A 14237-nucleotide genomic window follows, 5' to 3' on the forward strand; every position below is an offset into this window, starting at 1 on the left:
GTTAACAGCCGGGAAATAATGAGTGCATATTCACGTTGGGATTTTTTTTTTTTTTTTGAATGGTATTCTTCACCTTGTCCTGACTCGTTGGGGTATTCGTTGTTGTTTTTTTACAGCCCGTGTCGATCGCCCTGTTTAATTGATTGATTGGCTGTTTCACACCTTTATACTCATACTGCACCTAAAGATCGACGCAGCGCTAGAGACTATACAAACCCAGATTCCTCCGGGCTGGACGGTGGAAAGGTGAAAGGAACATGACATACCAAGATGACGCCACTGCGGCGTCGTCCGAGAGTAACACGATAACTCCCAGCGAAACCTCCAGTCTGCTAGGAGGCAAGTCACTCGATGGCGAAGGAGACAATCACAAGTACGGCAGCGTAGAAGAACCGCGAGACCCAGAGAGCGGTGTGGTGACGACCCCGCGGATAGCAGCAGCTGCTGGCCAAGAAGGAGAAGGCAGGCGGTACAGCAACGCTTTCATCGCGAGAACGGTTGTTGCACTTTTGATCGGTAAGACTGCCAATGCATATGATCAACCTGGTTTTTTGAGTCTAGCTCATATTTACTCATTACCTTGTTTCCCCCAGGCACGTTCACGACCAATGCCGATGGATCTCTCGTATTGGCAACACATCCGGTGATTGGCTCCGAGTTCAATGATCTTGAAAATTCGAGTTGGCTTTTCATCGGCTTCATGCTTGCTGGATTAGCTACCCAGTCATTGGTAATTCTCTTGACAATTCGAATCAAAATCAACAAATTTTGCTAATGTTGTAAAGTACGGTAAACTAAGCGATATATTTGGTCGTAAACCGTTGCTTCTCCTATGTTATGGATTGTTCGCGATTGGTTGGTTAGTACATCTCAACGCTAGAGTTATCCAGTACGGTTACTAATTCCAGTATTTAGTGCTTTGGTGTAAGTTGTGTAGGCAACCAAATCAAAGGTCCTCTTGAGCTGATAAAAGTGCAATCTCAAGCGGTGTTGGGCAAAGTCTTTGGCAAGTCATCATTGGCCGTGTGGTTTCGGGGTCTGGCTCAGCTGGCATGACGGTCCTCGTTGCTCTCATTATCACAGGTTAGTATTAGATGCTACACTCACAAGGATAAGTAACTAACCAACGATTTTCTCAGATCTTGCACCTTTGAGAGAAGTTGCTGCTTGGCAGAGTTACCTCAATATAGTATCAACCACTGGCCGGAGTATCGGTGGTCCTCTAGGTGGTTGGCTTACCGACACGATCGGATGGCGATGGTAAGGAGACCATAACTTCCATGTTTAGAAACTTTCGAGTAACCTCCAAGACAGGTCATTCCTCGGCCAAGCCCCCATCTTTGCCGCCGCAACCCTGATATGCTGGTTCGTCTTGCCGCCGCTCAAGCCCGAGTCGAACACCACGAGCGACGGCAGACTGAGCAAGAAGCTCGGCCGCATCGACTTTACTGGCGCCGCACTCCTGGGCCTGGGAATCTTTGCACTGATGCTGCCCGCCGAGATTGGAGGATCTCGACTGCCCTGGAGCCATCCCTTGATCTTGGGACTTTTTGTCACTGGAGCGCTTCTCCTCGGGTTGTTTTTTCTCGTGGAGAAGAACTGGGCCAGGGAACCAATATTCCCCGTGCGGCTTCTGCACAATAAGAATGCCGTCCTGTGCTTCATCATCAATGGGTGTCAGATGAGCGCACAATTGTCTGTAAGTGTTTTGCGCCTGATTCGCACCTCCCTGGACCTCATACTTTGGACGCTTTGTGCTCAATGCCCCCTCTGCAGATGATGTATAGCGTGCCCCTGTATTTTCAGGTCACGCAACGAACCTCGAGTACTATTGCTGGTGCACACTTGTTCCCAGCGGTCGTTGGAAACACCATCGGAGCACTAGCTGTGGGACATGTAATCAAAAAGTGAGTCTCCACGATGTAGATTTCTTTGACTGTCACACTTTTGATGCTGACATACGGACCAAGGACCGGTCGATACAAGGCTCTCATAATATTCGCAACAGCTGCCGGCATGTTATGCTACTCACTGCTCATCCTGAGATGGCAAGGCAACACCAACTGGGCCGAGTCCATGTACATTATTCCCGGGTAAGTAATTGTCAATCTGGTATCGTCCAGTGTCTCCAGACATCTGACCCTCTTTTCCCCCGCAACAGCGGACTAGGCACGGGCATGGCTCAAACCGCCGTCTTTATTGCGCTCCAGGCGTCTATTGAACCGAAGGACCGAAGCAGCGCCACGTCGGCACTTTTCCTGATTGGCCCCATGGCGACGACAATCATCATGGCCATTGGCAGCGCCCTCATTGTTGCGGGACTGCGCGACGGACTTTTTGTCCGGCTCACTGCGCTCGGTCTCGGGGCTGATGCTATACAAGAGGTCAGTCGTGTACCACCTTGCTTACAAAAGCGCACGATGAATATTCCTTCAGAGTTGACTAATATTTTTCTGTGTCTCGTTACTTAGGCAATCGCTAGTGCTGCTGCCGATGTTGCGTATCTGGATCGCGCCCCTCCTCTCATTGCCAAAGCCGCCGTGGAGTCGTATGTCGAGGGTATTGAATATAGTCATTGTGAGTGCCATGATATTCATTGGATCTCCAACCGAATGCAATACTTGGAGCTGACCCTTTATCATCAGACGTGTCTCTCGCATGCTCAACACTTGGATTGGTTGCGGCGCTATTCTTGAAAGAGAAAGCGCTCCGGAGGTAGAGTTGGTTTGTGGCGGTAGTCATTTAGAGCATCGAATGGCCAGTGCTATAGAATTAGTCATGATTGCATATAGAATAAAATTGAATACATCCGTCTACCGACGACCCTATAGACCAACCATATAAGTCTATTGTATGTAATTCTACACCCTGAAGCTGAGAGTATACAAATGCTTATTGTTCGTGCCGGTTCAACTTCTAACATGGCGCACGGGGAGCAAAAAAATCGAGCCTGTATCTGCTCGTGACCTAATTTGCCTTGAACGCAATTGGAGCTTTAGCTGCCGCAGCGCCTCCGGTCATGAGGCTCAACTTTAACATTAGCCCAAGGGAATATCAATGAGATTACTAAAGGCTAAATTCAAGCAACTCATTCCTTTTATAGGCCATTCATCAACACCGTTGAAAGACCTTGACCAGAAAAGATCTTTCTTTCAAAAGGCTCTACTCGGCTGCAGGCCAGAAGAACCATGTCACAGCGACAGCCAACTTGAACGCTGCCGCAATCCACAGGATGCCAGCAGCTCCCAGATCAGTACGCACGATGAGGCCACCGACAAAGGCACCCAGCAAAAGCAACACGGGTGCCCCGACCCTGCGGTTGCGTTCAGTATTATTTACTGCAAACAGCTCGGCGTCGGAGAACAGGTCGCAGTAAATGCTAGTCAAGACGACACTGGTCAAGGCATTGTACTTGAGCGCCCTGCTGACAACGGCTTGTCCGCAGCTTTGGAAGGCGACGAGACCAATGGGTACCAAGACGTTCCAGCTGAGCTCATTGTCCGAGCTGGGTCCCCACGTCAGGATGCCGGCGGCAGCAATGATGAGGGCCATTTGCAGGACAAACGAGGCACAGAGCACCCAGCGGCGACTGGGCATAAAGTACCGGTGGAATCGGCTGAAGACGAAAGACCCCACGCAAAACGAGATTAGCGAAGTGCCCGACTTGATCCATCTCGTCGACTCAGTAGGCGCAGCTAGACCGAGGCCAATGTAGACCGTGTTGCCTGCGAGTGTCTATTTAGCTTGACACACAACATTGAAGCATTGATCACAAGTGCATAATGCGGCTCACCTGTCTGCATGGAGACGAAAGACCCCCATGTCTGTATCGACGCGCTGTCGAGGAGACCAGTGACGAAATAGCACAAGAGGAGAACCAAGTCGGCCCAGTCTCGGTGGACGTTGACAGTGAGATGGGAGCGCCAATTAGACTTGGCCGGCGGCTGTCCTAATAGCGCCTGCTCCTCGTCGACGACACCGCGCGTTCCGGATCCTCGGCCGGCATTGGCATTGCCGACCGTGCCGTATCCGTTCTCCGTGGCCATGTCTGACTTATTGACGTGTTGAGCGGTGGGGTTGGGGTCTGCTTGTGAGGTGCTTTGATGAACCACAGGAAATGCGACTCGACTTATAGAAGATGGTGAGAAGTCCACAGAAAGCAATGTGCTAGCAAAAAGCTTGGGCGAATAAAAACTTGCTCAATGCTAGCCTCGAGGGTCAGGACTTGGAAGCCTTTCCGAGGTTCCGAAGCGAGGTATATCTTGTCCCAGTAATTATTGTCAATTCTGAAGCAAACTTGTCACTAGACTTGCCGAACAGAGGCTGTGCAATTGACTTTGTTATGGGTTGGCGGCGGAAAGAGTGCCGCCAGCCGCTCTTTGTTTGATGTTCCTGGGCTTCCTCTTCCCTAGTCCAGGCCCCGCCATGACGCTGATGTCTGTATTGGCGGAGCCCCGTTCCCCGTTGCAGTGCACTAAGCAACGCTAGCAGCGGGTCCCACTCAGTGGTAGTCAGTAATGTGTAGGGCCAGGCGTCTGGTTGCTGTGGGTAGGTGTAACCCTTGTCAGAACCCAGACTCCGCTTGTGTGGATGTAGCAGCTCTCAAATGTACCCCATCCCACTATCAAGGTCCTATGGAATTGTCAGTAATGCCAACAGAAGATGCATGTGAGCCCACTTGGTTAAACAACAGATTCTGGATCATCTATTTCCTCGTGTCAATAGAAGTTAAGCCTGGTCGCCTATCAAGGCGTAGTTTCAGCAGTGCCTCATTTCTTGTTGGATTGACCGAGATGAGTTATGGGCAACCCCAAGAAACCAAGAAACGACCAAAGGTGACCTGCCACGAGCTTCCCTCAACCAGTCTCCCTCTCCGAACAGCGGGCGAGACTCGGCTTTCTCGGTGATGCTTTGTCGGTCTTGTCTCGGCAGTTGAAGGTGATTCGGGGTTGTCAGACAATTTGTTTGGGCAAAAGCAGGGAAGCGATTGGTGTGTATACCACGGAGCTGGGTGTAGGTTGATGACAGGCCCTCGAAATGTTGTGAGCGGCAACCCTTGTCATTCCAAGATGCTAATGTAGCTCAGACGGCCGCTTTGGGGTAAGGTCAACAGAGATTAGGTATTTGTCCAATCCCCACAGAGGTGTAGCAGAGCTCCAGGTATGTATGTAGGGTAGGTAGACGAATGTACATCGGTGGAAGCTGACTGTAGGTACACAGCTTTAAGCTTGTGTTTGGGGACTGTCGACGAGGTGCCTCGGGTCTAAATCTTGATGCGGTCACCAAATGGTTCGATGCTGGACGACCAGGGCGATATATAAAAGCCCGCAACCTTTGCTGTCTTTGCCCTCTGTTACTCTTTTTCCCTGAATTGTTTGCTCTTCTTTTCTTTTTTTTGGTTCCCTAGTCCAATCAATGCTATACTCATCATAGGGCTGAATTGACTACCGACTCCACCGTCGCACCAACTCCTCCATCATGCAGATGCGAAGCTCTCTTGTCCTACTTGGCGCAGTTCTTGGTGAGCTTGGCCTCGCCGTTCCCGTCGAGGACAGCCCCCGCCAGCGGCTCTTGGACGGCAAACCGCTGCCCTCCAAGTACACAAATGCCAAGAATCCCTACAAGCCGGGTTTCAAAGACCCTCTGGACAAGGCCGTCGACACCATTGGTGACGAATTGGACCCATTGCCCTATCGCAATGGATTGGGCTCTTCGGTATTAGGCCCATGGAATTGGGAGCGTTCGCGACAGAATCCAGATCTCGTCCGACCGCCAAGTACCGATCATGGCAACATGGCCAACATGCGCTGGAGCTTTGCTGATTCGCACGTGAGAATTGAGGTGAGAAGGTTTATTTCTTTGCGCTGTCTCACATCGGGGCTTCACTACATTCGACTTTAGGTGTTTGTACGGCAGCTAACATGCTATACACTAAACTAGGAGGGCGGCTGGACCCGACAGACGACAGTCCGAGAGCTCGGTACCAGCGTCGAATTGGCTGCTGTCAATATGCGCCTTGATGAAGGCGTCATTCGAGAATTGCACTGGCACAAGGAGGCCGAGTGGGCTTATGTCTTGGACGGCGAGGTCCGCATCACTGCTATTGATTATGAGGGCGGCAGCTTCTTTGATGATCTAAAGAAGGGCGACCTTTGGTATTTCCCCAGTGGTGTGCCACACTCTCTCCAAGGCCTTAGCCCCAATGGAACCGAGTTTCTGCTGGTCTTTGACGATGGAGGTTTTTCTGAGGAGTCTACATTTATTCTTACGGACTGGCTAGGTAAGAACTGCTCTATAACTCTTCCGATTGAGGTCGAAACTAATCGTTGAAAAAGCCCATACCCCCAAGTCGGTCATTTCAAAGAACTTCAACTTGGCACCCGAGATCTTTGCGCACATCCCCGACGGTGAAAAGTATATCTTCCAGGGCGCCCTTCCCGGCTCGATTAGCGACGAGAAGCCGACCGGCAAGAATGTCAAGAAATCCAAGTACAACTTTGCGCATCGCATGCTGGAGCAGGAGCCCAAACAGACTACGGGGGGCGAGGTCCGCATTACCGACTCCAAGAACTTCCCCATTTCAAAGACCGTGGCCGCCGCCCACGTTACGATTCAACCCGGAGCTATCCGCGAGATGCACTGGCACCCAAATGCCGATGAGTGGTCCTTCTTCATCAAGGGGCGCGCGCGCATCACCATCTTTGGCTCCGAGGGCACCGCCCGCACATTCGATTACGTGCCCGGCGATGTTGGCATCGTGCCCCGCAACATGGGACATTTCGTCGAGAACATTGGCGACGAGCCCATTGAGATGCTCGAGGTCTTCAAGGCTGATGAGTTCCGAGACTTTTCACTGTTCCAGTGGATGGGCGAGACACCCAAGAAGATGGTTATCGACCACTTGTTTGCTGATGACCCCAAGAACGGTGAGATCTTCTGGGACAAGGTCAAGAGCGCAGCCAAGGACGAGGTTACGCAGCCCGACGCAGATCTCTTCTCTCATCAAAGAGTTTCTTCAAGCGAGCTCAAATAACTTGCGGACGATTCCATTTTCTCATATATACATTGGGTTTGTTTACGGTATTGAGCACGAGTCGAACGCGAGGATCGTTCGTTATCGAAGACACATCGATAGTTTGTCTAGGACGCAATTTTGGTACAAAGTTATCGCATCATGAAATTGGGAAATCTGGAAATGTATAATTATCGAAACTGGAATAAAAGCGCATCCAAGAAGCCTACTTGTGTTTTCGACCTTTCGTATGACTTTCGTATTCATACATGTCTCTGTCACAATGCGGTCTGAAGATGGGAGGAAGTTTCTTGGCATTTCCTCGAGACAACGGGAGCATTTCGTCCGGTCGCATATCGATCGCTAGAGGAAAAACCGCAAGCTTGTGCTGAACTCAGGCTCGTCTCCGTCGAGGGGGAGGGGGAGGGGTTCGCGGTGCCCTCTGGTTTGGTTTGGGTGCGTCGCGTGTGGCGCCCCTACCGACAGCCAAGTGATCGATCATGAAGAGGGATAACGCGGCCGTGGACCACTTTTTGGGCTCCACCAGTGACTGCGAATAGCAGCAGGCAGTAAAAACATTTCTGTTTCATTGCCACTTCCAAAGAAGCAAGCCAAGAAGGTAGTTGGGCAGTCCAACGCAGGCCAAGACATTGTTTATCAAGGTCGTGATGCTCCCCCCAGTCGCCAGGCTCCACGCTACCCTTTGCGATAGGGAGAAATGCCCAGGGTTGATATAATGGCAGGGCCTTGGGAAGAGCTTTGCCAAGTGCGGGTAAGCTTTTTCCAAGCTTCCTGGGCAGGCTGGGCTTCTTTTTCGCGGGGAACCATGTTTCCCTTTTTATATGGAAACGCGGGGCCGCTGTGGATCACGGGTCGAATAGTCCATGGTTATATTCTCCGATTTTCTTTTTTTGTTTATCATTTGTCCGTCTTTGCCGCCAACTAAAACAAATCATTGTACTTGTACTTGAACTGTTTTAATCATGGATATAACTTGGTTGCTTTCGTCATTGTGTGCCCTTATAGCGACATGATATTTTACAGGAAGCTCGCAAAATTTTGGTGTGTTACATTCCGTCCGCTATTTGTATATGTGCCTCGGGACCCGGTAAGCGAACCGACGGTACATCTTTCTCTGCCCAACTTTCTATTGATATCGATTCTCTACTTGCATCAGGATACCATCAATACCAGGTACTCCAGGGGTCTCATTGGATTCAATCATCTAGTCCACTGAGGTGCAGGACATTTCTAAGCGCCGCAACTGTGGATCTTGTCGTCACATGGTGGTAGATGATCAGGGGGAGCTGTGATGAATCACTTTCATTGATGCATAGCGATGCATAGGAGGGGTGCCGGGTTCCACATCCATGTTTGCTACTCATCACGTCCCAATGAATTCTCATTTTAGCAAGTACATTCGTACTAGAGCCTTGCAAAGATGGTAGTTGTGGTGAGGGCTGATATGCACCCAAGCACGAGGTATGCAGCTAGCTCAGGCCAACATTTTTGTCAAGCTTGTCACAATAAGGCCATTCCATATTCATGGAAATTCATGAGGCCGTGGATCTATCTATACAGACCTGGCTAGATCCTCATGTCTGAGTACATGCTGGCCCTTGCTTGATGCCGCCATCAATGTGATGAGTGCTAGTGCTGGGGGAATCCTCTCATGACCAATAGGGATCGAAGCCTTTACGCCGCCCAAATGCACCTAAATGTAGCTTCGTGTCCAGAGACAATCATGAAGTAGCATCTTTCATCAGGAGCCTACACATGACTTGGACGAGTTACTAGCATTATATACATATACTCCATTGCGAAGCCAAATGAACATTGATTTGGTGTCTGGTTTCAAACCACAATTGAGGTAGAGTATCTTTCTACTATCAAAGTGACATGGAGTGAAGATAATTTGTAGGGGAATCATTATTTAGAATTTGAAATATTTGGATTTTATACACGAATATTGATAAGAAACGAAGGAGAACTAGTACTTGAGAACAGACTTGTGCTCCTGGGACCCTTGCCATCAGATCAAGAATAGAAATTCCTAAACAAAATGGACACATCAAGTATTGATCGACATAGGAAGGAGAGGAAAGAGCCCTTTAGTCCATAACCTTTTCTGACACTACCGCCTCCAAAACGCTACCCAACCTCTCGCGATCGACAATGGCCCTCTCCAGGGTAGGATACACGACATCAACGTCGAGGTAGTGCTCGTCGTCAAAGTCGGACAGGGGCCACTTTGCGCGGGCAAAGCGGCTGCGCACCCCTCGGTTCATGCCCACCATGCGGAACTGCACCTCCTTGCCGCAGTGCAGACGAATGTCGGCCCTGAGCTCGCCCAGCGCCAGCACGCCCGTCGTGTCGATCCACGAGGTCATGGTAAAGTCAAAGACGACAACGGCCAGGGGCACGTCGCGCAGGGAAATGTGGCGCTCCCGGCGCACCCGCTCCACGCGGCGCTCGGCCGCCACGCTCCAGCTGCGCTCGCGCGACCGAAACACGGTCGCCTCGGGCAGCTTGTCGTAGACGAGCTGGATGGCTTCGACGGTGACGCGCTTGTTGCGCGCCGCGTTGGGGAAGAAGATGGAGTCGTTGAAATGTACCACAACAGTGTCGCTGGGGACCGAGACGGTAGAGAGGTCGCCCGACGTGGTGTTGAAACGGTCCAGTCCTTGTGATGATTCTGTAGACGTGCTATCGTTGGTGCTCATGTTGACGTCGGCCTTGACAAAGGCGGAGCGAAGCAGTGACCAGACCAGGCTCCAGGCCACGCCGGCTCCGATGCCAATCTCTGCCGACTGGAAGATTGTCAGCCAGAAGGCAAGTTGAGATGCGATAAAGTCTGCCAGAGACATTCTCCAATACTTGTAAAACAGCGAGACGGGACCAAACAAGTTGATAACGGCCATGATCTTTGAAGTGTCAGCATTGTCCATAATATCACAAGGCAAGGTTACGTACAATGATGGCGGCGAGAGTGGCCTTGGGAATCCAGTATAGCGCCGGAGAGAAGACATAAATCGTCAAGATGATCCAAGCCGCGGTGACCAGTCCGCTCAGAGGGCTCCTGACACGACACTCAGAGTTGACGGCGGTACGGGACATGGCGCCTCCGCAGGGCATAGCACCAAAGAAGCTGTTGACGAGGTTCGTGACGCCCAAGTAGTTGAGCTCCTGGGTCTGGTCAATGGCATAGCCGTTCCTGCGTCCAAAGGCCTTGGCGACGGCAAGGTGCTCCAAAGCGCAGGCGACCAAGGGCGCAAACGAGCGGGCTGCCGCCTTGCCAATGAGGCCGGCGTCGTGGGACTTGGGGGTTGCGATGCCGTGGGTGCTGACCTTGCTGATACCCCAGACCAGATCGTCGCCGCGGTCCTTGTTGACGAGGTAGCTGATGAGCGTGAAGATGAAGAGGACGATAATGGCTCGGCTGCTGGCTACATATTTGAAGACAAAGTGCCTTTCGCCCAGTTTCTTGCCAATCTTTTCAATGGCAATGAGCAGAATGATTGATCCAATGCCAACTCCGCAGGTCGGTCCGTCCCAGTGCGGGAGTCTCTTGAGAGCGTCGCCGATAATGTCAAAGACCATGGATGGTGTGTTGCTGAGTCCGATCAGACTGCCCAGTTGGCCAAAACCAATGGTCAGGGCGGTGGCAGAGATGAAACCAGTAAGGACGGGAACCGACACATAGTCGAGGAGGAAACCGAGACCAAGGAGTCCGAGAATCAGGCAGTAGATTCCGACCATGAAAGCAACGGCACTGGCAATGGCAGCTGGGCTGTACTCGTCGGAATAGCTTGCCACGATCTCGGCGGTTAGCAGACCCAAGATTGAAGTTGGTCCGACGGAAATATCTATGGGATCAAAGGTATTAGCACCATGAGCTATGTATACTTTGCCAAAGCAAGTGTAAATCACCCTTGGATGTTCCCATGAAAACCTGGATCGCAGCTGGCCACCAGGCACTGTATAATCCATTCTCAATGGGAATCGTTGCAATCTTGGCATATGCTAGTCCTTGCGGGATCAGCATCACGCCAATGGTGAGGCCAGCAATAAAGTCTTGAATGAGCCATGATGGGTGGTAGCGCGGCAGCCATTGAACAATGGGCAGTTTGTCGAGAAGATACTGCTGGGCGGCTCCCGGAAACTTTGGGCTGCCTTGAACAACAAAGCTCTTCACCCTATTTGTAGTCGTATCTGTTCTGACAACGTTTCTGAAGGCATCAACCTTCTCGCTGGCGGAGATGATCGCCATGATAGCAGAGTCTTGGTTGAATGCCAGCAAAAGTCAGAAAGCCAGTCCGACTATGGGGAAGGGATTCAACAAATGTTTTATAGAGTGAAGCCGCTTTAGGCTATGCAGAGATATGAAGAATAAGATTAGATCTATACTCGGTGGCGAGTAGTCTATGGTGGCTAGCTGCCAAGCTCTATATACACAGCCTCAGCATCTTGCTTCCAGGATACTAGATACAGACATGAACTAATCGAGGTTGTTTTCTACGCTGCCTCAGGTGCTGCTGCGTTATTGTGACCCTCCTTCGGCTCATTCTCGCAATTTTCGGTATGTCAATGCATTCAAATAGAAGGCCTGATCCGTAGTACAAAAGACCATCGAGAGAAATAGGATTGCTGCTTGCGTGGCTGCAGATGGTCGCACCTCCATGAGCAGAGAGGTATTCATCTCAGACCCTAACCATATATTACCGTGCAAGAGCCGGGGTGGCCCCCCGACATTCGTTTCTGGGATTCGTCCTGGGACATCTACCGAAATGGCCGGACTACTCATGCACGACGTACTCGATACCTAACAGTTGAGATGGGTGGGGTGACAGTGTGATGAGTGTGTGTCATTCGCATTGTAAGCAACGCCAAATATACTCCCATGCGGGGGGGGGCTGTATATGTCGAATCTACCGCCGTCAAGGGTTGCTCTGCACATCTGTGCCTTGTGACAATCAGCCTCTGATTCAGCTACCTGGTAAGTCGTCGAGAAGCAAATCGCGATCAAGTATGGTATTCGTTCTGTTATTATGTTGATCATATCGGCCGATCATGAAACTAGGATGTCAAAAATTTGCCAATACATTTCAAATCAAAGTATAACAAAAGGGCAATCCAAGAATGTCACTTTACCTCATTTAATGCTCTCCAAATAATCTGCCCAGGTCAGCAACATAGTTTACAAGCGTTGGGCTTCACCCGCGTTTTCCGGGCGACTATTTGCCTTGCGACTGTCGAAAACTAACAGCAGGGCGAAAAAAGAAAACAAAGCTCCTAGGCATATTTGCATGCTATATTCTCCAAAGAGCATTTGCTCTACCCGAGTGACATCCAGCTCGTTTAGGAAGTAGAGCCGATGTTGCAAAAGAAGCGAAGCGACAGCACAGGCACACAGATACACCATTGGAAAGATGGCCATGAATCAGCAATTCCTAGCATGGGGGGGGGAGTACTGGTACATCAAGACTCCAAGTTGGAGCTGCCTGCGATTTGTTGCACTTACACAGCTAGACTTGTAATTCGGTCAGCATATCAGCACTAGCCGTTGGTGTTTGGTATTCCTGTTTTTCTAATAAAGCGTGGGGAAACCTTGTCGCTGGGCCTCATTGGCCGACGAGGCCGGTGAGGGAGCTTCTGGATTCACCACCTTTGGAGAGAGACAGCCATGACATTGTCTTTGTCTGTCACAATTGACAAGCTGCCGAACCTGACTAAAATCCGAGCGGCAGTGCGGAGTTGGGGCGCAGCGTCGTTGTCGCCATTGGGCGAGCCGGTACAACTTCTCCTCTCCTTGTTCCATCCCTCGCTCTCCGAGTGCTAGTCTGTTGAATGCGTATTCCAACTGCTTCACGATGGTTTAATTTGTTGACTTTTCGAAATCTCTTGATTGAAGTCGTGGCTAAGCTTTTTACCCCAGATCAGCTGATGCGAATTGCATGCAATCCATCAAACTGATCAGCCTTTTTGTTGCACCGCCAAGGGCCGTTTTGGCGTTTTGGCAGCTCTTGGAGAAATGCTCAGCAGCTTGGCAACGTATGCCTAGAACTTGGCAGGCTGGGCGAAGCGCCAAGATGTCTTGGGACTGCCTCAACATCAACGACAAAGTTCAAATAAAGAGGTTTGTCCATTCAATCATCGCGATACCTCAAGTCGTGTTGGTCTTTCGGGGACAAGCCTAGGATGAGGCTCTGCGGCCCGTGAACGACGGTAGTTAGGAGCCAGGACTATACAATGCCTCTTTACAGACATGAGCTATAATATACACGGACTTATGGAAACCAATCTGACACGACTAGTTAGAAAGAAGGACCGAAAAATATATCAAAGATTATATACCGAAGTACTCAATGCATCCCAGCTCCATCGGATGAAAATCTTAGAATCCAATACGGCTTTGAAGTTTTCTTAACATTAAGGAACACGGCGTCTTACGCTTCTTAATGATCAATGTTATGTAAAATTTGTCGCACGCTTAGCAGTGTAGAATTCACTCAGGTTAGGCCCTCTATCGACGGGAAACTGTCCTTATAACTATAATTGTCCCAGCTAGCTTCGGCAAGTAGAGCCAGGCATCAAGACTGGTGCGTTAGGATTGTTGTCTATCCAAGACCTTTGTTATTCTACCCTCCTGCCTTGATTGTGCCTCAATCAAGCCTAAAAGTAGATGGCCTCCATTACTTTCCTGTATGAATTTTAATAATTCACGAAATACAATTGGAACAGCACTAGTTCGATGTTGAAATCCTTTCGAAATTCGGAGTCTGGTATAAGATATGTTTTTATGTGGTGCTTAGCCAATCAGGCTGATTTGGGTATCTAGTGCTTGGTGCCAATAGCCAAATCAATAGTCTCAGTTTTTAGAAGATATGTGGAAGAATCCAATCATGAAAGAACCCATTTTGGTACAAAGAAATTCGGCGACCATCAGGGAAGCCCAGAATAGGATTGACAATTCACATGTCGCATGGGACGAATCTTGGCCATGGTTCGGCATTCACAACAGCAGCTGAGTTCGGGCGCAAACACAACAGTCCTCCTCCAATCGTGTCATTAGCATTACCCCAGGAGGAATGCTACAATGACGAACCTCTTGGGACAAAACAACCCATCTCAGCTGAATAGTAGGCCCTATTAATATTTCTAGCTTGGTAGCGAGGCCACCTTTATTTATGCACAACGGGTTCGTCATTTCTGGATGCTACCTCGA

At 50.1% G+C, this 14237-nt stretch overlaps 4 protein-coding genes across 4 annotated transcripts; 2 read left to right on the forward strand and 2 right to left on the reverse strand.

Moving 5' to 3' along the window:
• Positions 1–257: 257 nt before the first annotated feature.
• PFICI_01081 (uncharacterized protein) lies at positions 258–2719 on the forward strand (the record flags this gene model as incomplete). Its single annotated transcript, XM_007829662.1, has 11 exons — positions 258–516; positions 594–730; positions 786–859; positions 974–1083; positions 1140–1260; positions 1315–1699; positions 1777–1907; positions 1971–2093; positions 2162–2384; positions 2472–2577; positions 2646–2719. The coding sequence occupies 11 exons, from the start codon at positions 258–260 to the stop codon at positions 2717–2719; spliced, it is 1743 nt and encodes a 580-aa protein (XP_007827853.1).
• A 443-nt stretch (positions 2720–3162) lies between these two features.
• Positions 3163–4046, reverse strand: PFICI_01082 (uncharacterized protein; the record flags this gene model as incomplete). Its single annotated transcript, XM_007829663.1, has 2 exons — positions 3163–3725; positions 3794–4046. 2 exons carry the CDS (start codon positions 4044–4046, stop codon positions 3163–3165), a joined length of 816 nt encoding a protein of 271 aa, XP_007827854.1.
• A 1432-nt stretch (positions 4047–5478) lies between these two features.
• Positions 5479–7033, forward strand: PFICI_01083 (Oxalate decarboxylase oxdC; the record flags this gene model as incomplete). The annotated part of the gene is made up of 3 exons (XM_007829664.1): positions 5479–5841; positions 5941–6280; positions 6336–7033. The coding sequence occupies 3 exons, from the start codon at positions 5479–5481 to the stop codon at positions 7031–7033; spliced, it is 1401 nt and encodes a 466-aa protein (XP_007827855.1).
• A 2090-nt stretch (positions 7034–9123) lies between these two features.
• PFICI_01084 (uncharacterized protein) lies at positions 9124–11282 on the reverse strand (the record flags this gene model as incomplete). The annotated part of the gene is made up of 3 exons (XM_007829665.1): positions 9124–9936; positions 9986–10878; positions 10943–11282. The coding sequence occupies 3 exons, from the start codon at positions 11280–11282 to the stop codon at positions 9124–9126; spliced, it is 2046 nt and encodes a 681-aa protein (XP_007827856.1).
• Positions 11283–14237: the final 2955 nt, after the last annotated feature.

This window comes from Pestalotiopsis fici (genome assembly GCF_000516985.1).
Source record: "Pestalotiopsis fici W106-1 unplaced genomic scaffold PFICI_Scf_1, whole genome shotgun sequence".
Classification (NCBI taxonomy): domain Eukaryota; kingdom Fungi; phylum Ascomycota; class Sordariomycetes; order Amphisphaeriales; family Sporocadaceae; genus Pestalotiopsis; species Pestalotiopsis fici.